This window comes from Felis catus, chromosome A1, assembly GCF_018350175.1.
Source record: "Felis catus isolate Fca126 chromosome A1, F.catus_Fca126_mat1.0, whole genome shotgun sequence".
Taxonomy (NCBI): Eukaryota; Metazoa; Chordata; class Mammalia; order Carnivora; family Felidae; genus Felis; species Felis catus.
In genome coordinates, this window is record NC_058368.1 from 22,848,545 (window position 1) to 22,874,326 (window position 25,782).

Here is a 25,782-nt window from a genome sequence, read left to right on the forward strand (position 1 = left end):
TTATGCCTGATTTGAGTCCCAAAGACAGAAGTCATTTCAGTGGAAAGCAGACTAGATGGCTCTGAACAAGAGAAAATATGACCCTAGAGATGTCATATAGCTCCCATAAAATGAGGAAGCTAATACTTCCTTATAGGGTTGGCTGTTATAAAAATCAAATGAGATGATAAGCATTAAGTATTCAAAATGGCGTCAGGGACATAAGCCCTTAAAACTCAGATGATTCATTCCATAGAGCTAAAACATAGAGTTTATTGCAAGGAAACAGCAGAGGATTAACTAATTAAAGGATTTTAAGCAGGTGACTAGCAGGGTGCAGATGAGACCTTTAGAGAGCTCTAAAATAAAATCCCAGTGCTTAGCACATAATGGATACTCAAGAAATATTTCTAGAATGTTATACAACATAGCCATATCATGGGTTAAATTAAAATACAGCAAAACACAAAGAAGAAAAGTGATGACATGATTTTCTTTCTAATTGACATTAAATATCAACTATGGCACCCAGCCTCCACACCAATAATCCCTGACAATGGGTTATTTACACCCTTGTGAAGACCCCTTCTATACTGTACCAGGGTTAGTCTGTCTGGTCAATGGCATATGGCAGAGGCGATGGCATGTCACTTCTGAGTTAGCTTATAAAAAATGTGCAGTTTCAACTCCGGCTCCCGGAAGTCCCATGGAGAGAGGTCCATGTGGCAAAGAAAAGAAGCCTCTGGCTAACAGCCAGTGAAGAAGTAAGGCCTACCAACAACCATGTGAGTGAACTTGAAGGCAGATTCTCCAGCTCCAGCAAAGCCCTAACCTGACTGCAACCTCAGTTAAGAACTTGAGGGTCTCTCCTGAGAGAACAAGAGCCAAAACCACACAGCAAAGCCACTCCCATATTTCTGACCTTCAGAAACTTGTAAAATAGCACACTTTAGTTATTTTAAGTTGCTACACCTTGGGGTAATTCTTTACACAGCAAATAGATAACGCAGCAAATGGTTTTTTCAAAGACTACAAAGAAAATATTTAGTGGAATACTTAACTTTTGAAAATTATGTATTTATATCTACATTGTATCCAGGACTCAGAAAGCAGTTTTTCTCTCAGACGCAGGCAAGCTGTCTCATTTCATTACTTAGCTACTGAAGTTAACTGCCAGCATAATCACTTTCTGGACAACACTTCACTCTGTTTTGCCACTTAATTTTGTGATATAAACCAGACTTTATCAGCAAGATTAGAATAAATCCCACTGAGTAAATAATATGGATAGAAAAAGCAGAAGCTGTAAGTCTACATATTTCATGATGTTAATTATGAAATTAACTATTAGAATAATTTCTAAAAGCAAGCATGAACTTTGGAATTCCAGAGAGTCAAGAACTTAAAGGCTATCAAGTTGAGGTGTTCCTAAAAGTGATTGTAATTATCCAAGTAAGCACAAGGTCTCTAGTGCTAGTAGATAAATTAATAATAGAAGTGGAAAGCAGGAATTGCTATTGTTTTCTGGATATTTTCAGGAATATTATTAGACCTGCATTACAGGAAATGTTTTTGTACTATCCTAAGCCAAATCATTAGAAGATAATTTTGCCTTGCAAAAGGAACTTGAATAGAAAATAGATAATCTATGGCTGGCCTTGACCTTTCTGACAGTTCTTTCCCATTTTACTTTACTACTTTTTCAATATTGATATTCCTCAGGATGCTCTTCCCAATATATATGCTGGCTGAGCCATTATCATGGCTTTAATTATAGCTATTCTACTCCTAAATCTGCTTTCTGACTAAAGCTTCTCATTCAAGTTCCAGATCCATTATTTCCAACTAGATATCTCAGCCCTCCAGATGGATATGTGGCAAACCCATCAAATATTCAAATGTTCAAACATTAACATGAACTCATTATCCTCATCACCAATCAGCTATGACTCCTTCAATATCCTCTATAGTTAACTGTGTTATCAACCACCTAACCACTGACAGTACATAGAAATCTTAGAATTATCCTTACTTCCATCCAGGCTCCTAATCTTTGGAGGTTCATACTTTTACTTTTAAGGTATTTATATCTTTATATTTAAAACCGGTATATTGTAAACAGAACAGAGTTGGGTCTTTGTTTTTTAACCACTTTGAGAATCTTTGACTTTTAATTGGGGGTGCTGACACCATTTATATTTAATGCAATTGTTGCTAATGGTTAGTTTAAATACTACATCTATTTGTCCCATCATCTTGTTTTTCCCTTCTTGAAAAGGTACAAAAGCAAATCAATGGAAAAAGGATTGGCTTTATAACAAATAGTGATGAAAAAATGAATATCCGGATATAAGCCAAAATAATAGAACCTTGACTTAAATCCTAAACCTTGTACAAAAATAAAATAAAAATGGGGCACTAGGCTGGAACATGCAACTCTTGATCTCAGGGTTGTGAGTTCCAGTGCCATGGGTATAGAGATTACTTAAAAAAATAATCTTTAAAAAAGTTTTTTAAAGGCTAAAAATGAATCATACACTTACATATAAAATGTGAAGCTATAAAACTTTTTAAAAAGGCATAGGGGAAAACCTTCGGGATCTTAGACTCGATACCACAAGCATGATCTATGAAAGAAAAATTAATAAGTAGGACTTCATCAAAATTAAAATATTTTGCTATGAGAAAGACCACAGAAGAGGATGAAAAAAGAGCTACAGACTAGGAGAAATTATTTGTAAGCCACCTCCCTAGTAAAAGACTAGTATCTAATATATAAAGAATTTGTAAAACTCAATGATAATAAAACAATCCAACAAGAAAATGGGCAGATAATGAAGAGAGCTTTTAGTAAAGAGGAAATACAGATCACGAATAATCATAGGAAAAGATATTCAATATCATTAGCCATCATCCTAATAGGAAATGTAAATTAGAACCTCAGTGAGCTCTCCCTATACTATCGGAATGACTCAAATAAAAAAAAATGGTGACAATACCATATGATGGCAAGAAGGCAGAGAAACTGGAACCCTCATGTATTGCTGGTGGGGATTTAAAATGGTACAACCACTCTGGAAAATACTTTGGCAGTCTCATTAAACAACACACACAATAACCATACAATTCTGCAATTATACTCTGGGTATTTATCCCAAAGTAATGAAAACTCAAGTTCATATAAAACCTATGCACTAATGTCCAAAGCAGCTTTTACTTGTGATAGCTAGAAACTGGAATCAGGCCAGATATTCTTCAATATGAGTATAGTTAAAAAAAAAAAAAAAAAACTGTTGTACATTCAGGGGTGCCTCGGTGGCTCACTCCATTAAATGCATGACTCTTGGTTTTGGCTCAGGTCATGATTTCACAGTTTGTGAGTTCAAGCCCCATATTGGACTCTGTGCTGACAGTGTGGAGCCTGCTTGGGGTTCTCTCTCTCCCTCTCTCTCTCTCTGACCCTCCACCATTTGCACTCTGTGTCTCTCAAAATAAACTTTAAAAACAAAAGTAAAAAAAAAACAAAACTGTAGTACATTTATACTATGGAATACTAGTCAGCAATTAAAAGGCATTAACTATTGATAAATGCAGTATCTTAAATGCATCTCTAGAAAATTAGGCTGAGTGGGAAAAAAAAAAACAAACCATAATCCTAAAACGGTAATTGTATTTTATTCCATTTATATTACATTCTGAAATAAAAAAATTTTAGAAATAGAAGGCAGACTAATAGTGACCAGGGGTTAGGGACAGGCATGAGGGGCTATAGGGATGTGGGTTTAGTTCCCTGTATGATACAAGCGTTCAGTATCTTGACTGTGATGGTAGATATATGAACCTACACACATCGTTCCCAGGTCAGGCTGCCAGATGTGTCTTAGTTGGGGGTGTGTGGTGGGGGTGGGTGGGTAAAATATTCTTTACTGGTGTTCCTCTACGGTCCTGCTGTCTCTAAGGCAAGGAAGGGAAGTCTTGGGACAGGCTGCCTGTTGTGGCTGTGTCCATTCTGCTGGTTCCATTTGCTGCACAAAGTCTCCTGATGGGGCAAGGGGATCTTAGGAGTCTTGGGCTTGTGGTAACAGTACCTGAAGCAAAATGTCTGATGCTATTTCAGGACTCTGCTAACAGAGCAACGGTATAATAATTTGTCTATTAAAAAAATCTTTGTGGGTCATGTGGGTGGCTCAGTCGGTTAAGCGACTCACTTCAGCTCGGGTCATGATCTCACGGTTCCTGAGTATAAGCCCCGTGTAGGGCTCTGTACTGACAGCTCAGAGCCTGAAGCATGCTTCAGATTCAGTGTCTCCCTCTCTCTCTCTGCCCCTCCCCCACTCCCTTTCCCTCAAGAATAAACATCTAAATAAATAAATAAATTAATTAATTAATTAATTAATAAAATCTTTTTCATTATTTATACTGAATCCCAAAACACATTCAAAGTTGAGTTCTTAACCTTTGAAGTTTCAATTTATAGTGTTATCAAATACAAAGTATTATTATTGAAAAGATTATTTCTTCTAATTATCAATATTTTAAGAACATATTTTCACATAACCTTTAAATAAATATGAAGGTAACAGATTAAAGTTTTAAGATATGCTCCTTCTCAAGAAGAAACTAGTTCAAATCTGAATAAAATAAACTATCCACATCTCTAGTTCAGCTGAAAATTTTCTCAAAGATATCAGTGTTTTATAATGCAGAGCATATCTACTGAAAGACATTTTAATTAACAGGGAAACAGCTTTATAAAATAAGAATTAAGCCTTGATAGTGTTTCTGACTAGTAATTTTAAATGGTTTATTTTAAATAAAGTCTGTCTTCTGTAGCATACTTATTAAGGCTCATTTGGCGGCAGAAATTCCCTGATCAGACTCATCTCCAGCACCTTTACTGCTTTGAGAAAGTCCCTGAAAAAGCCTTCTCTGTATTAGAAAGCAAGGCAGCAGAATCTCAACTCTCTTCTTCAGACAGTATACATCTTAGACAAGAATTTTATTGCTTCTAATCATTTTTTTTTAATTTATAAAATAGTGACTATAAAATGACTTTAAGTGCTTTAAATCATCAAAGTACCTTTTCCTATTTTCTAATTAATCTAGGTGTACTTTTATAAACAGAAAAACACATGAGTATTTTTTTAAAAAAGATTAAAGTCTAAAAAGTTAATCTACTCCTAAGAGGTTATATTTTAGAGATATCAATAGTTTACATTTAAATGTATGTTCATGTCAGAAATTAGTTTATTTTTCATATTGTTTAAAATGGACAGTGACTAAAATCATTTTGAGAAATTTATGGTGAGACATAATTTAAAAGATACAGTGGAAATGTTACTATCTAATAGCACATTAAAAAAAAAAGCACTGTTCCCTTCTAAACCTCAAAGATAATTATTGTTTGATTTCAACTACGTAAGTATACTAGCAAAGACTTAAATTAAACCTAGATCTTGGGGCACCTGTCTGGCTCAGTCCATGGACTCGGGGTTGTGAGTTCAAGCACCACACTGGGTGTAGAGATCTTAAAAATAAAATCTTAAGAAACAAACAAACAAACCTAGAACCTAAGTGTTCACTGATGGGTGAATGGATAAAGAAAATGTGCTATATATATAAGATTCAGCCATAAAAAAGAAGAAAATCTTGCTGTTTGTTGACAGTTCAGAGGGACCTTGAGGGCATTATGCTAAGTGAAGTCAGAGAAAAACAAATACAGTATGGTCTCACTTATATGTAGAATTTAAAAAACATCCAACACTGAGTACATAGAATAGATGTGAATGCCAGAGGGGTAGAGGGGTGGGCAAAATGGGTAAAGGGGGTCAAAAGATCCAAAATTCCAGTTATGAAATAAGTAAGTTATAAGGAGGTAATGTTATAATATACAGCATGGTTACCACAGTTAATTATACTGTACTGTATAGTTTGAAAGTTGCTAAGATAGTAAATCTTAAAAGTCCTCCTCACAAGAAAAATTTGCCACTATGTATGGCAATAAATGTTAACTATACTTTTTGTGATAATCATTTCACAATATACACAGATACTGAATCATTATAGTGTACACCTAAAAATATGTTATATGTCATTTATATCTCAATAAAAAAGCTTTCGCATAGCAAAGGAGACAATCAACAATACTAAAAGGCAACCAACAGAATGGGAGGAGATATTTTCAAATAACATATAAAGAATTAGTATCCAAAATTTATAAAAAACTTTTCAAACTCAACACCCAAAAAATAAATAACCCAGTGAAGAAATGGGGAGAAGACATGAATAGACATTCTTCCAAGGACATCATACAGATGGCCAACAGACAGAGAAATGTAAATCAAAACTATAATGAGATATCACTTCACACCTGTCAGAATGGCTAAAATCAACAACACAAGAAACAACACGTGTTGGCAAGGAGGTGGAGAAAAGAGGACCTCTCTTGCACTGCTGATAGGAATCCAAACTGGTGCACCACTCTAGAAAACAGTATGGAGGTTCCTCAAAAAGGTAAAAGCAGAACTACCCTGTGATCCAGCAAAGGATACAAAAATACTAATTCATAGGGATATATGCACCCCAATGTTTACAGCAGCATTATCTACAATAGCCAAGATATTGAAGTAGCCCAAGTGTCCATCAACTGATGAATGGATAAAGAGGTGGCATGCACACACACACACACACACACACACACGCACGCGCACACACATATATAGTGGAATATTACTCAACCATCAAAAAGAACGAAATCTTGGGGTATCTGGGTGGCTCAGTCAGTTGAGCGTCTGACTTTAGCTCAGGTCATGATCTTGCAGTTTGTGAGTTCAAGCCCCACATTGGGCTCTGCACTAACAGTGTGGAGCCTGCTTGGGATTCTCTCTCTCCCTCTCTCTCTGCCCTTATCCCACTCTTTCTCTCTCTCTCTCTCTCTCAAAATAAATAACTAAAATTTAAAAAAAAAGGGGGGGGGAGAATTAACATCTTGCTATTTGCAACAATATGGATGGAGCCAGAGAGTATAAGGCTAAATCAAGTAAGTCGGTCAGAGAAGGACAAACACTGTATGATTTTACTCATATGCAGAATTTAAGAAACAAAACAAACGAGCAAAGGGGGAAATACAAAGAGAGAGACAAACCAACAAACAGACTCTTTTAACTATAGAGAACAAACTGATAGTTACCAGAAGGGAGGGGGATGAGGGGATGGGTTAAACAGGTGATGGGGATTAAGGAGTACACTTGCTGTGATGAGCACTGAGTAATGTATGGAAGTGCTGAATCACTATATTGTACACCTAAACTATTACTACACTGTATGTTAACTGGAATTTAAATTTAATATATATATTTTATAAAAACTAGAAAAATTACAGACAGCTGATTTATTAGAATAGTAGAGTTATGCTCCCTTTTCTCTAATTTTTTCTATTTCTCTTATTATTGCTCTTAAAGAGCCTTAATAATATCTCTCCAACATTATAAATAATAAATTTATTCCTAGGAAAAATTATTGAAAAGCCAGTCTCATGGAATGATGTCATATGTGTCTAGCAAATGGAGTTGTGTCAGAGAAAAGTGAAGTCACGGTTCCAAGAACGAGAGTAGGGCTTGGTAACGGTTACGTGTCAGAGCAGAGGAGTAAGGAAAAGAGTTGGCTCCTTGAAGCACTGACACAATGCCAAGAATCTAAAGGTGAATCCACAATTAGGATACCATGTGATGATGAAGAAAAGACAACGGTAATGTAAGTAGATCCCAGACTGGAGCATATGTAGGACAGATAATTAACAGAGGTCAAGGAAGTCAACTGACATAGGCTGTCAGATGTTGCTGTTACCAGGGAAACTGAACCCAGGAGAAAATTCAGTCCTGAGGTAGTAAGGTGCTAGTCAAAGCACCAAAGAGTAAAAGACAAACCTGATAACTGCAAAGAGAGGCAGAAATCAGGGTGGGGGTCTGACTTGAAATTAACTATAGACCTGGAGCTCCTTTTAATGAAAGACAGGACTCTCCTAAAAGGATTTAGTTTCAAGAACCTGATGAGTAGCCAAAACCAAACTAAACCAAGCCAATCCCAGTTTATAAGGTATCACACAAAACAAAAATCAGAAGTAGGTATGTGGAATTTTATCAAATTGAAACGCTATTTAGAAATTTCCAGTTGCCATGAAAATTTTGGTTACGTGAACCTGGTGAGTGAATTATTTAAGATGAGGCTGGAAATACAAACTGGGGAGGGCATTTTTAAAGACTGGTTCATTCCTTCACTTCTTTCAAGTCTTTGTTCAAATGTCCCTTTATCAACAAGCCCTTCCTAGGACTCTCTATAGAACACCTTGCTTTTCCTCCTAAATGTATTTTTCTTTTAGAGACCTTACTACCATTTGACCAATTATATAATTATTTGTTGATTGCCCATCTCCCCCAAATAAATATAAGGTCAGGAATTTTTTTTTCCTCTGCTGTAATCCTAGTACCTGGAAGAGTACACAACTGGCATTCCGGAAATATTTGCTATTGAATAAACAAATATCAGCAGACCCAAGATCAAACACAACATAAAAAGGAAAAATAATTTAAAATAATTTAAATGTCCCTATCCTATTTCCCTATCTATATAACCAGGACAACAATCTAGTAACTGTTTTTTGGTCTGGCTGAAGCAGTCCACTTTTAACTAAAAAACAACAACAAAAAGCTGGGCTTTGAAAGGGGCCCTATTGTAGAGTCAGTCCTTCCGGTCTTTTGTTTCTAACCTTTCCTAGGCAGCACTGGTGACATCTGGGTATGGATAGGAAACTCTCAAGTTTTCCAAGAATGTGAAATCAGTTGATTAAAATAATCACACCAACAAACCAATAAAAGAAGTAACCATGGAAATTTTGTTCTGCAAAAGGATTGGAGTGGTTTAGAATCTTATTAATTCTTCCATATACCTTGAGTATCAGTATCTGTTAAAAGAGCCAGTCTCTCTGAATTCTAGTTAAGAGTAAAACATCTGCATAAATGCTTAAATATGTTTCCACTATTAAGTGTATTTGCAATCGTGTTCACAGAGCTAGATCTTAAAAATCTGTCATTTGAAAGCAAAAAAAAAAAAAAAAAAAAAAAAAGGAAAAAAAATCTAAATTAGGTGCACTCATTTTTATTTTAAAGGCCAAAACTTTAAAAAAAATGAAAATATTAATTTGGGTATCAAAAACTGTGAACCAGGGGCACCTAGCTGCCTCAGCCAGTAAAGCCTATGTGACTGTTGATCTCAGGGTTGTGGGTTTAAGCCCTACAATGGATGTGGAGCCCTACTTTCTTTCTTTCTTTATTTTTTTTATTTTTTAACGTTTATTTATTTTTGAGACAGGGAGAGACAGAGCATGAACGGGGGAGGGTCAGAGAGAGAGGGAGACACAGAATCTGAAACAGGCTCCAGGCTCTGAGCTGTCAGCCCAGAGCCTGACGCGGGGCTCAAACTCACGGACCGCGAGATCATGACCTGAGCCGAAGTCGGACGCTTAACCGACTGAGCCACCCAGGCGCCCCGTGGAGCCCTACTTTAAAACAAACGAAATTGCAAACCACTTTTAAGTTAAGAGAAAAAAATGATATTCTTGTTCAGATCCTTGTCCCATTTTTCTGAATGGATTATTTTTTTTTTTTTTTTTCTACTAAGTAAACTGTATACCCAACATGGAGTTGAACTCACAACCCAGAGATTAAGAGTAGCATGCTCCACTGACTGAACCAGCCAGGTGCCCCTCATTAGTTTTAATCTTATATAAAGTGCAAGATGATAAACTGACATTTTCTTCCTACTCTATGTGTTCTTGCAGCCAAACTATTTAGTCAAATGTACCTTTTCCTTTAAAACTGTAGACTTCATATAATACTTTACTACTCTTTTTTTTTTATTTTTTTTTATTTATTTTTTTCAACGTTTATTTATTTTTGGGACAGAGAGACAGAGCATGAACGGGGGAGGGGCAGAGAGAGAGGGAGACACAGAATCGGAAACAGGCTCCAGGCTCCGAGCCATCAGCCCAGAGCCTGACGCGGGGCTCGAACTCACGGACCACGAGATCGTGACCTGGCTGAAGTCGGACGCTTAACCGACTGCGCCACCCAGGCGCCCCTACTACTCTTTTAAGTGCACCCAATTTTTTCCCAGAAATTTATGGAGGCTTTTATTTTTAATGGAGTCATTTTTTCATTTAAATTCTTGATCTAGTTGGAATTTGTTTTGTTTGGTATAAAGAATAAGTTAAAGTCCACCTTTTTTTTTTAATTGCTTCCCTGATGACCCATTAAGCATGTCTAAAATATTTGTATTTTTCTTACTGATTTAAAGTACTAATATTACATTTCCCCACGTGCATGCCTATTTCTGGGCTCAAATTCACTCGTAACTAAAGAAATGCAAATTAAACAAGATACCACTTTTAACCTATTAATTTATGAAGGGTTTAAAAGTCTCATAATAATCTGGCTTAGAGGAGGATGTGGGGAAATAAAGTACTACTTATAGGAACATGAATGGGAAACAAGGACAAATTTTTTTTAGAAGTAAAACTGCTAGGTTATACTATATGTATACATAGTATATACATAATATAGTATACAATATATATGTATTTAGCATGTGTATATATATTACACACATTAAATATAATCCACATACACTATACATATATATACCATTTTATTCAAGACATTCACTAAAAATCTATTGGGATTTTTAGTGGAATAACATTAAACTTTTAGATTTGTCCCAGTAAAACTGCATGTCACATATTTAGGTATTCTTTTATGGCCTTCATTACAGTTTTGGGTCCTTTGTTTTCATCTAGATCTTGTTCTTTCCCTATTACATTTATTCCTAAGGTATTTTATACTATTTACTGTTTTAACCAGAATCTTTTTTCCATTACATCTTCCAGTTGATTAGTGCTGATACAGAATTATCTTATTTAATGAGAGTGACACCGGTTAATCAAAAAAGCTAAGGAATCATTTTTAAAGGATACATATGTATTTTAAAACATTTTACTTGAATTTTCAAAAATATATAACATATATTCATTAAAAAATTCTCCTTACGTAGGGTCAAATTTCTTTTTTTAGGTAGAGTTTCAAGTTGTTTCTCTCCTATGAATCACATAAGCAATGCTTGTCTATGATTTTCACTATGTATAGAAGCAGGAAGAGACCTCTGAGCAGTCCAGCTCCCTCAATTTACAGCCAAGTAGCCAAAATCTTAGGAAGGTCAAATGACTGCGTAACAAGCTTCTCTGTTCTTTGCCTGTCCTCTTTATATAACACTTTCACATTTCCCTATTCAAAATTTAAAAAAATTACAGATTTACATTCTATTGCCTACATACACACTTCCGTACTTCGGTCATAAAGAACCTGCACTAGCATCTAATAGTCTTTTTCCTTCTAGTCTATCCATAGAGAAAAATTTTCAAAATATTTCTGAGATTTCCAGATATTTCAGAGAAATGGCCTGCAGGACTTGCTACTCCTTCAATTCTTAAGATCCGTGGTCTCTTACGTGTTTTTAGTCACAGTTTTATTTGAGAATATCATCAAAGCCACGGACCTAGTCCTCGGGGGAATGAATTAAACAGTAGTTTTAGATATGTCAAGGTCTTCAGGTAGAGATCCCTTACACTAGACTACCAAAATAGCCTCAGCATTAAACCAAATTACCACATATATTTGGACTATATTAATCTACCAAACCAACATACAGTATGTTTCTCAGAACCACAATTTGACATCAGGTGCTTTTCTTGAATTGAAATGAAGGCCAACGAGAATTGGCGTATGTTCTGCCACTAGAAAACAATCAGCAGTGGTCATTTAATTGTTCATGGTAAAGATTCACAATGTAGTTCTGAGACAAAGCAAAAGAAAAGTTTCTCCCTCGACACACGGGAATGTTTTCCTTCATTAAATAGAAGCGACATAATCCACTATGATTTCCTTTTCTCCCTTGCATCAAATGCAGCAACTTCCCTTAGCCTAGATTTTTCTAACATCATTTCATATTCTGCCCTTCCTACCCTTCTCTCTTCCTGCTAATACTTGCCTTTTATTCTTTTACTAACATGTTATCAATTTGTGTGTTAAAGATTTTTTTTTACCTTTTGCAAACACTGTAGTGTTCAAAATGAATAATTTTTAGAATGAAAATGACGAATGCATACAATAATTTCACATATCTCATATTCAAACTTTGTAACTGTTCTATACGCTCTTTTTAAACTTTTAAAGTTTAGGTATAATTTACATATAATAAAACACTAAAATCTTAATGTTTATTTTCATCCGTTTTAAAATCAGCAGCAGCTTTAAATTCTTTTTGGAAGCAAGAAGGGTAATATATGAATAAATAGTTGATTCACTCATGAGCTGATCTGTGACAGGCTGGCAGGGGGAAAACAGAAAAGGGTAGGACTAAAAATCAGAAGACAAGACAAGACATTATAACAATCATACAGATAAGAGTAACAAGGTTAGCCCAGAAAGGTGGAAGTGAGTGATCTTGCAATAAAGCCCAGAAAATAGGCTTGATGAAAACAAAGAGAAAGTAAGAATGGCTGAGGAGCACACTTGACACACTATTTGTTTATAGTGGGTGTCTAATAAAGCTTTGTTTATTCTTTCAACAAACATTATTATGAGCCTATTTTGAAACAAGTCAGATTTGTTGCCTCCTCAAAGTCACAGTTGTGGCAGAAATTTAGTCAAGAATTCAGAAGTTACCCAAATCCTTACGCTTCTAATAGTTAACTACCAGAATACTCTCTCTCACCCCGAAGAAAAATTAGTTACAAAACTAACTGATTTATACCACTATTGTAGCGAATCAAACATCTACTTTATAGGCTGGGTGGTTATTTAATTGGCTTCTTGATAAAATTAAAGTTTGAAAGTGATGACTTGCATAATGAGATTCACTACATCTCAAATAGGTGGCACATGTTATTTCTTCCCCGGAGAAAACCTCACACAAAAAACAAATTGATTCACAGACTTAACCTTCGGAAGTATACAAATCTCGTATTAAAATAACAGTTTGGCCTGAAGCTATCAAATACAAAGTACCTATTAAATACACTCAATTCTCTATATTTATTTAATTCCCTTTGCAAGGAGTTACTATGTATTTATCAAATCTTAATCTAAAGAATTTTCAAGGTATCTAATTTCACTTTGGTTCCTTAGAAGTCAACATAAATATCTCAAAAAATCTAGCATTTGATGATCTTCCCTGAAGCAGACAGCCCCTCTGCTGTTGTTCTTTTTTCTGAACAGAAACACCTTTCAACAAAATTAAAGTTTACTGATATGATTCATTCATCAACAAACATGTGAGTATCTACTAAGGGTCAAACACTATATAAAAATTAGAAATGCAAACATATACTAATATACTGATAACAAAAAGCTTAATTCACAAATAGTGACCTATAAGCAAAATAACTCAAACAAGAAATGAACAGTTACGTGAATAAGACTTGTAAATAACATCAATACGTAGAAGAATATTCCAATATAGAATTAACACAATTTTTAACTCTTTGAGTAAATGCCATATTCAAAATGAAAGCAGAAGTAAACAAGGTCAGGGCATATGACTGCTTATTATTTCACTATTTAATGATGACTAAAGAGATAATCAAAGTAATAGATTACTAAGACACTATAACAGTAAAATTTTCTCCAATAAGACCACAAGCTTATTGGGTGCCTGGGTGGTTCAGTCGGTTAAGCATCATCTTGGTTTCAGCTGAGGTCATGATCTTACATCGTGAGATGGAGCCCTGCGCTGGGCTCTGTGCTGACAGTGTGGAGCCTGCTTGGGATTCTGTCTCTCCCTCTCTCTCTCTCTCTGTCCCTCCCTTGCTTGCTCCCTCTCTCTCTCTCTCAAAATAAATAAATAAATGTTAAAAAAAAAAAAAAGAATACAGCTTATCAACTACATATCTTGTTACTATTCACCTGCTTCTTATATGAACACACACAGGCTAACTCTTTTCCATATCAATGCAATACACAAAGAATTTAACCCTTTAAAGTTTAAATTTATCAATTATAAACAATACTCATTTTTTGGTGTCACTTTATTATAAATTTCCCAGTCAAAACAATAAAAAAAATAATACAATTCAGGCAGGATTCATCAACAAACAAAAGTTGCTAAACTTAATTTTATAATTAAATGGGTATTAAAACATATTATTGCAACATATTACTCTCAAATTAGTTAAGTAATTCAGGAAGGAGAAACAAATCACTCATAAATTCCCTAAATTTTCAAAATTGATACTTGGAAAGAGTTTTGGCCCAAACTGAACCAAACTAGAAAATATCAACAGTCAGGGTACCTGGGTAGCTCAGTCAGTTAAGCGTCCTACTTTGGCTCACAGTCCCATGAGTTTGAGCCCTAACAGTAAGTTCGAGCCCAGCATAGCTCACTGCTGTCAGTGAAAAGCCTGATTCAGATTTTCTGTCCTCCTCTCTCTCTCCCTTCCCCAGCCCGTGCTAACGTAAATAATAAAAACATTAAAAAAAAAAAAAAAAGAAAATAGCAACAGTAAAACATAACTGGATCTTAGCCTTTTCTGAAAAATGGTAATTTAGAACAAAAAAAACAAGTATGTGTCCAAAGGTTGTGTGGTATCTTCGATCCTGAAGGAAATACCATCCATATTCAATGACCCCCATCCTGCACATACTTTATTCCTCCAATTTATTTGGACTTTAAAAAATGAGTATCCTTCAAATACAAATATATTCAGAAACAACTCATAGAAGCTTTTAAATGAAGACAAAATCTGAGCCATATTCCAATATAGTCAAAGTCATATTAAGAGGGGTAAGGTGTGGGCTAAGGGTAAGGAAAATAAAATTATGAACCTAAAATTTAGCCAAGTAGTATAACTTTTATTCTCCAAAACTTACTTCAATCAATTTAAGGAAGAAAAAAAGTTCATTTAAAAAGATGTAATTTAGCTCTGTGTGTAAAAAAGATTAATACCACACCAAATGTGAACATCCTTGAATGTATTCTTGAGGAAAGTGGTAATTTAAAAATTGAAAGTGTTCTAAAATATTAACTCAATTTTATGGGAAAGAGGAAAGAATGTTAGAAGATTCCTTCATCAAAAATAAAAGAGATTCAGGATTGGAGCCACTCACAATCACACCAATTAAATCTTGAGGAACAATTATGGCAAAGAGAAGCCAAGACTGGCAAAACCACCACTGGGCAGTCAAGTCCTTTTTATCCCTAAAGATTAAATTTCTCCTAAACAGTTTTTTTAATGCTATATTAAGACACCACAAACAATTTAAATTTATAAATATATACTCCTATACATTTCTTGAAAACAAAGTCACATTCCAAACACAAAAGCAATCAAATAAGAGAAAAACAGGTTTAATACTGATTTCTTTCTTAATTTTTACTACCAAATACAAGGAAATAAAATAAAGGAAAGAAAGAAAACTCTTTGTGAGGTGGCTAGCATCCCAGAAGGCATTTCTGCATAAAAAGAGTTAAAGGGCAAAGGCTCAGCTAAACAGCCAGTGACCATTTGCAAACCTCCTAGGTATATTCCCAGCAGACACATTATCAGATTAAAGGAACTGCAAACAAACGGCTGAAACCTTTCTTTGTCCAAGCCCAGCCTCTTCTTCCTGTGATGTCATATTACAAATCTAGCGAGCCTTTCTTTTCTACTTCAGAGAAAGCCCATCTCACAATACATCTGGCAACGGAGGAAAGGCTTCAATTCAGCAAGAGCTAACACGCTTAGGAATTTATTTCGGAAACTTTAAAGACTCTTCTGCTTACTACCGTCTGGAATCCACTTCAGGAATACCAAAAAGGAAAACCTTATTTAAAAGGAGCAAGAAGTAAGTGAGACCAAACTGGGAATGTTTAAGTCTCTGAAACTCTGCACTGAAAAGCAAAAAAGATTGCTAACTTTAGCTTAAATATTCTGGAGCATAAAGAAACAGTTCTGAAATATTCACTTTGCCTACTGAAATGCAAGTTTACCAGAAGAGTAGTTTTATTCCTGTTTCAAAACACCGCTTTTCTTTAAATTTATAATCTAACAGGCTGGCTTCACTGACTACATTTCTTTTTAAAGTTGTTCGTGGGCTACCTAAACCCTGGATTCACGGATTTTCTGGAAATCAGAAAATGAGAGTATTTTCCTGTTGAAGAACCAAGTGGAAAATTTACAACAACGAATTTCATGTTTCCTGTCGAGATTTCGAAGAAAAAGGAAATATTTATAAAATCACCCAAAGATACAAGGAATTTGCAAATACTCCAGAGGTTATAAAGTGGTCACAATCTGAATACCAAAGAAAACTGCAGCAGACCAAAGGATTTAACACTGTAAACTGGACGTGCCTTTATAATGGTAAGCAATAACAGCTCCCAATGTTACTATGATGACTCCTTTAAGTACACTTTGTATGGCTGCATGTTTAGTATGGTATTTGTGCTTGGGTTAATATCTAACTGTGTTGCCATATACATTTTCATCTGCACCCTCAAAGTGCGAAATGAAACTACAACATACATGATTAACTTGGCAATGTCAGACTTGCTTTTCGTTTTTACTTTACCCTTCAGGATTTTTTACTTTGCAACCCAGAATTGGCCGTTTGGAGATCAACTCTGTAAAATTTCAGTGATGCTATTCTATACCAACATGTATGGAAGCATTCTGTTCTTAACCTGTATTAGTGTCGATCGGTTTCTGGCAATCGTCTACCCATTTAAGTCAAAGACTCTAAGAACCAAACGAAATGCAAAAATCGTGTGTATTGCTGTGTGGCTAACTGTGATAGGAGGAAGTGCACCAGCAGTTTTTTTTCAGTCTACCCACTCTCAGGGTAACAATGCCTCAGAAGCCTGCTTTGAAAAATTTCCAGAAGCCACATGGAAAACGTATCTTTCAAGGATTGTAATTTTCATCGAAATAGTAGGATTTTTTATTCCTCTAATTTTAAATGTAACTTGTTCTAGTATGGTGCTAAGAACTTTAAATAAACCTGTTACATTAAGTAGAAGCAAAATAAACAAAACTAAAGTTTTAAAAATGATTTTTGTACATTTGGTCATATTCTGCTTCTGTTTCGTGCCTTACAACATCAATCTTATTTTATATTCTCTTATGAGAACACAAACATTTGTTAATTGCTCAGCAGTGACAGCAGTAAGGACTATGTACCCAATCACTCTCTGCATTGCTGTTTCAAACTGTTGCTTTGACCCTATAGTTTACTACTTCACATCGGACACGATTCAGAATTCAATAAAAATGAAAAACTGGTCTACTAGGAGAAGTGACTTTAGATTCTCTGAAGTTCACAGCACAGAGAACTTTATTCAACATAACCTACAGACCTTAAAAAGTAAGATATTTGACCATGAATCTACAATATAAGCTGCCTGAAATAAAACCGCTGGGACTTCACTGGGCACCTCTAAGTTCCTTCAACTGTGAAAAGTGTTTTCTTGGACAACTATTTCTCCGCCTTTGAAAGAAAATAAACATGTGGACATTTTAAAGTTATTAGTATAAAAAATTGTATTCAATGTGTTAACCATTAAAATGTATTCTATTCTGTATACATACCACTTTATTTTTCTGAGCCAGTTTGATCTGTTCCTTCCTCTTCATTAAAAAAATCCCTAAAAAAGTTGTTCAAAGTCTAAAAGTGACTATGATTTCAATCATGTGGTGACCATGTGCACTGTCTGAATTTCTTAGCAATTTTAAACTAAACGAAGTATAACATTAAATGTTTTAAAGTATTTAATATTTTTATTCAACATATATCTAATTTCTATTTCAATTTGAAGTGAAATAACTAATCATGTTTCTTGAACTGTAACATAAATGAGAAAGGAGAGTAATTTGAAAGAGTGGGGAGTGTTTTTGAAAAAACAGCTAAAAATGTCTTCTGTAGACTAACAACACACTAACGCTATTTGGGGATCTCTAACAGTTACACTTTCAGATAATATTTAGGATTTTGTCTTTGTAGGAAATTCATAACAAGCATATGCTATCTCACTATATAGTATAGTATGCCTTCAAATTGTTATTTTGATCCATTCACTGGATATAATAGCACTCAATTTCAAAATAATATACACCACCAAAATTGAGAGGGAAGAAACTAACAAAATTGTTGTTTTGCTAAGTCCAGTAAGAAAATACTACTTGGAGGTACATTTTAAAGGCATATTTATGTCATAATAAGTAACTTGTATATTAAGTATTTTAAGTCAGAAATACCACAGATAGTAAGATAGTGAAATACAAGACTCGGCACTTAGAAAGCGATAAGTAAATATATTACTTCCCTTCCCTCTTGACCATTTAAAGCCAAATATTGAACAGATGAAAATATTATTTCCAGTAGGCAAAGTGTTATTGTATGCCAATATAATTTATAAAGTAAAAACATAGATCCATAGGCAAAATGTTATTGTATGTCAATATAATTTATAAAGTAAAAATATAGTTCTTATGTAAAAAGCAGGAAAACTACAGGGCCAAATTACTCAGTACAACTACATTCCGTTTTCTTAAAGAAAAGGTATCGATTTGAGCTATAATTTAGATATTAAGCACCAACTACACTAAAACTTTTTCATTTCCAAACATATTTTTTTCTTTCAAATTCAAGCAGTTCTCCAAAGTTAACTAAAAAAGAATACTTTTTATTTGAGAAAAATGCACATAATTAAATTCAGCATTCAGTCTACTTTTTACACCTAATCTTTCACATCCTGAATACAACTTTGGAAAAATACCCTTAAAATTTAAATTTGATTTTTGCTCTTCTCTGGGTTTGGGCTACAATGATTTCAGACAAATCATTGTCACTTGCTAAATAAGTAATCCATTTTCAATAAAATAACAATGGGAGATTTTCTTTAGGTAGCCATGGTTTCCTTTAGATAAACCAAAAGCAAAACAAATCCTTAATGTCTTCAATTGGCCCTGTAGTACCTCTATTTGATATTACTCTTCAGAAAATAAATAGACCTAGTACTCTTGAAAAATAACTAGTGACTTAAAGATGTGGAAGAAAGGGCAGGGAGGTTGTAACAGATTTCTCAGAAATTTTCTTGGCTGAAAGGTCTTGTGGGCAAGACCTCAAAGCATGGCTATTAGTTTAAAATACAAGCAAAAGAATGATTAGGTATTTGTTGTTTCTGTGATTAACCCTCTTGTCAAGGGAGAAATTTTTTGTAACCCTCTTGTCAAAGGAAAGATGAATCAAGGTTTTGTAGGATTTTTCGCAAAGTAATACCTAACAGATAAAAATATTAGTTTTCTTATCAACAACTTCAAATCCTGGGTAAATCTCAACTACATGGAGAGAAAGCGTACTCAAGTTATCTTCCTTTTGTTAGCACTACACTTTCTGGTAAATTACATATTCCGAGAGTTTTCTCTTTTCCCTTTCTCCAAAAAACCTGTATTACTACAACTCTGAGAATTTTACTTTTTGTTACTCTAAGGTAACAGTGCCAAGCCCTTTCTCCCAAAGAACTGTACCCACTGTTTTCAACATCTCTATAAAAGAGTAGATGATTTAATCTTCTGTTCTACATTAATGCCCTTCAAAGGAACAGAAAATGAGAACATTTTTAAGGTGTAGAAAACAGCTCCCCAGGATCCTAATGATTCGTTCTAAACTCAGAAATGACCTTTCCAGAGAAAATAACAACTAAATAACTAGTTTACCAAAAGAATGTACAAAAATATATACACAGTATACATAACATGTGTTCAAAATATTTAAAGAAACAGAAGACATTACTTTATCAAGGAGTTTTGACTTTGTATTCTACACTCAAGATACTGAAAGTATCTTATATCTACACTTAAGATACTGAAAGTAAATTTAAGGTATAAATCTAAATTACAGATACTGGTATTTAAAGATTAATCACTCAGTTGAGGAATATAAAATGGAACATCAGCTAACTTCACATCCCCAACTGAGAAACATTTAATTCATGACTCATATCTAGCTGGCAAAGTCTGAAGCAATTGTTTTTTGGTTCTATAATTTTGGATCCCCAATGAATGAACCAGATACTTGAGACTTCTGTCAATATATTAAGTTACTATTGCCTAACAGAATCTTTACTACCTCCCAACACCCTAACTTTTTTAGTACTTCCATGTCAATCCAACCCCAGATGCAAGTAAGGGAAGATGTAACTTGGTGTTCTTAGTTGTGAATAAGTATATAGAAAACTTTATAAACAATGCTTAGTAGTAGATGAATCTTAAGGCAATCCTAAGATACAATGTTTTTTAAAAAGCCCTTTTGGGCTGGAAATCAAATTATCCACTTATAACATGATTTCCAAGTAAAAGGGACTAATGGACAAACTTAAGGACCCAAAGTGTATTTGAAAAGACTAGAGTACTTAATGGTTGACAATATTACTTAATTAGCAACATTTTCTACAGATCAACATATACATCCTCCTACAATCACTAATTCTCAAATACCTATTTAATCTTTCTCTTTAGCCTTTGTGCCTGATATCTACTACAAATTTTCTGACAGTCAATTTTATAAGAGTACAAAGAATCATCAGTTAAACATGGCAATAGATCAGGATAATAAGAGTATGAAATTAAGTTCAGGCCAACTTCACCATTAAGCCTTCCTCTTTCCTCCTGCTCTCAAAAAAGATTTATTCCAATAAATCTTTAAAAGGGTATAAAATAAACTCTCATCACAGCGATTTAAAGTGCTGAAAGTGGTCACAAAGTCAGAATCTACGACACAGGACCCCAAAAGTAGAGCTAATTCATGATTTTAATAATCATTTTCAAACTTAAACCTTGCCTTACTCATATAGAGTCAACTAATAATTTTTGAAAATGATTAAAATTTAAGTAAAGAGTTAGAAAGTGGAAAAATATGTGTTATATACTTAAAGCCAAGTTACAGTTAAAAGCCATAGGGCGATGGTGCTAGTTCTGTTACTTTCCCATCAGAATGATTCCTGGTAAATTTGCAACTTAAAACTGAGAGAACCTGTAGGTCATTTGATACAACTACTTCACTTTAGGTTAAGGGAACTGAAGAATTAAAAGGTTAAGTAACTTGCATAAGGTCACATAAAGGTACACTAAGGATAAGAACTTGGATTTCCTGTTTGTTTTTGACTCATCTATTTCTTTAATGGTGGCAAGGGAAGTAGCACATGGAAAGGCCCTGTGGTCTGGTATACTGAAAGAACTAAAAATCAAAGTGGCTGTAGATATAGGGCTGAGACCTTACATGTACTTATAGGCCATAATAAAATCTGAGGAAATGTGGAAAAAGCCCTGAAGGATTTCCCATTTAGGAGAGACAGGTTGATATGCATTTCAAAAAGATTCCTCTGATTAGAGGGTGGAGATGCATTTGTCTTCAACAAAAAGAAAAACAATCACAATAAGAGATCAATTTATTCGGTTTAAACTTAAAGAGTTGTTACCCTTTATTTTAATTATGTTTTTTACCTTATTAATATGGTAAGAAATATTAAAATCATTTGAGATGATAGTGATGAAAGATGGGAAGAATATTTTAATGCCATCATTTTGCAAAATTAAATGAGCAGCCCTTGTGGAGAAACTGATACATATTCATACACTGTTCACGGGAATACAAAATGGTTTGATCTTTATGGATGGGAATGTGGTAATATCTCACACACATCTCTCTCTCTCTCTCTCTCTCTCTCTCTCTCTCTCTCTCTCTCACACACACACACACACACACACACACACACACACACACACACACACACACTCTTACCCTTTGAGGCAGCATTCTCACTTCTAGGTATTTACCCTGAAGACATAATTTCAATAATGTAAAAACATATATGTACAAAGTACAGCACTATTTGAAATTATAAATATTGGTAACTACTACAAGTCCAAGCATAGAAGACTAGTTGAATAAAACTGTAGCACATATACAATGTAGTACCATGCAGCTGTAATGAAGAATGAGAAAGAGCTCTATGAACTGATACGGAGAGATTTCCAGAAAGCATTACATGAAAAAAGTTGTAAAAGAATACACATGGCATGCTACCTGTGGTATAAGAAAAAAGCAAAATAAGAGGGCATACATATATTTGCTTTATTTTTACAAAAAGAAACACAAGAAAGATAAACCAAAGAGCAAGGAGTAGGGGTGAGGAACAGCACAGACAGGATATTGAAAGCTATGACACTTAACTGAGTGTAAGACTTTGGGATGCATGCTAACATACATTAGGAATCAGAAACCCTTTTCTTCAAGGGTCAGATAGTAAAGATCTTAGGCCTGCAGGCTGTACAGTCCTGTTGCAACTTCTCAACTCTGCATTACTGCACAAAAGCAACCACAGACAATATGTAAGTGAATGAGTGTGGCTGTGTTCCAATAAAACTTTACAAAATGAAGTGGTTGCCTGTGGGCTGTATGTGCCACTTCTTGTTCCACATAGTCAAAAAACTAAAGCCAGCAAGAAAGGGAAAGAAGGAAAAAAAAAAAAAACCCAATCATCCTAGAGCTACATCTGTATTAGTGCATGGCACATGATCGGTCTCCATCATCTGTTAAATGAATGAAACTTAAAGTTCTATTAAAAGATGGACATGAGTTCTAGTCAGGGTTTTCCTACAAACTAGTATAATTTTAATCATTTAGCCTATGTTGACCTCTTTATCTTAACTAAGGGTTTTGGACTAGAGAATATAAGGTCCATGCCACACCTCATGTCCTGTTTCTCATTCGTGTCAGTTACGATTTCATCCACTCTTTACTTTTAATAACCATTGTCGCCACTGTTACCGTGTTATATTAGGACTATATCGCAATATTCCCCAAAATATAATCCTGACGTACTCAATTTTGGAGCTTCTTTTCTGTCTCCCAATTAAGATTCCTCCTCATTGGTCTACTGCATGTCCTGTGTTCATAACTCTCATCTTGTAGGCACAAGATACACTACTTGCCCCACCCCCCACCAGTCAATAAAATTCACTCTGGCCCTGATAAAATCCTTTTCATCCTACAAGGCCCAGTTCAACTGCTAAACAAAATCTTTGATAATGCTTATTGTCTCCATCGCTTATTTGGTATTTTTGTTAACTGCCTTTCTTAGTTATCTCTTTACATGGTCTGATCTTCCTGATACCTCAAACTCCTTGAGGAAAGGGATTATGTTCTGTACTTCTTTGTATTCTCTATAGCATCTAATGTAGGTTGAAATAGAGGGGGTAGAGATTGGAAGGAGAGGGCTTAGCGTTAAGAACAAATTAAATATTATTTGCCCGTGCCAAAGATAAATTTTTTCCTTTCATATTTCTATTTTTATTTTTTTATTTTTTTAAAAAAAAATTTTTTTCCAACATTTATTTATTTTTGGGACAGAGAGAGGCAGAGCATGAACGGGAGAGGGGCAGAGAGAGAGGGAGACACAGAATCGGAAACAGGCTCCAGGCTCTGAGCCATCAGCCCAGAGCCTGACGCGGGGCTCGAACTCAACGGACCGCGAGATCGTCACCTGGCTGAAGTCGGACGCTTAACCGACTGCGCCACCCAGGCGCCCCTATTTTTATTTTTTTAATTCCAGTATAGTTAACATACAGTGTTAAACCAGTGTCAGGTGTACAATGTAGTGATTTGAAGATTCATTTTTAATAATGAATATATTTACTTATATAGTACCTACGCTGGGTATTTATTAATGTAGTTCTAATAAATGTCCTATACCTACGCACAAACATGTAAAGAAAGTAAAGACTGCCTCTTGTATCATCAAACCTATGTTTGGTTCACTTAATCCAACAAAAGCTCAAGGTAAAGAGGCAAATTATCCTTTGTCAATACTATAATACAAAAATTCAACTCTTGCAGCTATCACCATAAACTTGATTTATCAATCTTAAACTGTTACTGTTGAATCTCCACCTTGAGTGAGGCTATAGAGTTGTTAAAAGAAACCACTCTGTTCTTGACATTCTTTATGTATCTATAGATTTCTCTTTTGGAACAACTATCTAGGCCTGTTGTATCCTGGAGTTTTTCCCCATTTTTTTTTTCTCTCTGCATTCCTGTTTAATTTTTAGCTCCCATAATTCACCTTTCTTGGATTTCTTTTTTACTTTGCTGAAGTATATTCTCTAGTAATTTTATTTCAAAAAGGATAGTCAAGGCGTAAATTTTCTGAGTCATTACATGTCTAAAAATTGTTTGATTTTACCCTCCTGTTTGACATGTAGGTCAAATACAGAATTCTAGGTCATCAGACATCCAGTACTCCTGCTAAGAACTTTGATGCTGATCTGGATCTCATTCCACTGTAAATAACTGACTTTTTTCTTGCTGGAGGCTTTTATAATTTTCTCATTACCTTTGGAATTCTGAATTATTCACCAAGATATATCCACACTCATTTATCCTGCTTGGATCTATGAATATTGTCCATTGAAAGCCTTCAGGCTTTTATTAGCTTTGGAAATTTTTCTTCTATTTTAATCTGGTCTTTCTTTTGGGAATGGATTTTGAACTGAGGTTACCCAAAAAATACCAAAATAAGGGCAACATAACCTTGCAACACAATAATTTGATGCATTTTTAAGCAGAAATACCTTTCCTATTCTTTTTTTTCCCCTTCAAATCTGTTATAGAAATCTAGATTTACCTAATCTTCTGCTCTGTTTCTTTTGTAGGCACCATCAGGTAGCTGTAGGGTGTGTGTGTGTGTGTGTGTGTGTGTGTGTGTGTGTACACAGAAGTTAGTGTGGAGCCAGACATGTACTTGTACAGACTGTGTACTGCACAAAAGCACAGGGTTTCAGCATAAAGTTTCATATCAAACCAGGGGTATCTGTATCCAGACGGGCATCTTTTTCCAATTCATTGGCACAGAGGAAGGTGCATTTTCCTGATTTTTATAGGCTCGCATGGCCTGAGGTAGGGGGGCCAGTCCAAATGTTCACGGACCAGTGTTCTCAAAATGTAGCAGCCAGACCAGCAACATCAGCATTGCCTGGAAACATGTTTGAAATATAAATTCTTGAACCTAACCCTAGAAACTTTGGTGGTGTGCCTAGCAATCTGTACCCTGTGTTTTAAAAAGCCCTCCAGATGATTCTGATGCATGCTCAACTTTGAGGGCCACTGGCAGACAGTACTTTAAAAAACTCTCCTGGATTACTGCCTTACTCTCTGTATCTGCTACTTTGAGCTTGGAGGCTCAAACTCCCACTTCTACCAGACCCTCTTCTGTATGTATTCAGAGCTGTAGTTTTCTCTACTTTGTTGTATCCGTCAGTACACTCCTCATTTACTTTTTATCCTCAAAACTGAATCAACCCAACTTCTCTCCATAGATTTTCTACTTTATAGTCTCAATACTACAGGATTTCAACCCAATGTTTGTTTTTTGTTTCTTTTCTGTAACTTCTGGAGGGGTTTTGGGGGAGAAAGGGGTAAAGGTGTATGGTCAGTTTGCTATTTTGAACCAGAAATATTCTCATTTTTAAAACTACTGCACAATGTAAGTTACACAAGAAAAAGTTATACAACTTACTGTTTTACTACTGCTAAAAAATAACATGCAAAGGGCTTTTTCATCAAAATGTAGCAAATCCTTGTATCATGAACAATATAACTTTCAATTTATTTTCTTTAAAAAATAATATTTTAAACCAATTATTAATTGTTATATCATATT

The 25,782-nt window shown here is 34.8% G+C and overlaps 2 protein-coding genes across 10 annotated transcripts in view; one reads left to right on the top strand and one right to left on the bottom strand.

Annotated features, from left to right (window-relative positions):
* The window catches only part of RB1 (RB transcriptional corepressor 1), a 181,641-nt gene that overhangs the window by 44,873 nt on the left and 110,986 nt on the right, over positions 1-25,782 (bottom strand). The gene's annotated exons all lie outside the window — the stretch shown is intronic.
* LPAR6 (lysophosphatidic acid receptor 6) lies at positions 15,696-17,720 on the top strand. Of its 2 annotated transcripts, XM_006927279.4 has the most exons (2): positions 15,696-15,911; positions 16,151-17,720. In XM_006927279.4, exon 2 carries the CDS (start codon positions 16,427-16,429, stop codon positions 17,459-17,461), a length of 1,035 nt encoding a protein of 344 aa, XP_006927341.2. In that variant the 5' UTR covers positions 15,696-15,911; positions 16,151-16,426; the 3' UTR covers positions 17,462-17,720. The 2 variants fall into 2 exon arrangements, with proteins under 2 accessions (XP_006927341.2, NP_001295978.1); NM_001309049.1 differs by lacking the exon at positions 15,696-15,911 and having other exon boundaries at positions 16,175-17,717.

Coding starts and splice junctions, on each gene's coding strand:
- LPAR6 (XM_006927279.4), top strand. CDS start 16,427: ATGGTAAGCAATAACAGCTCCCAATGTTACTATGATGACTCCTTTAAG.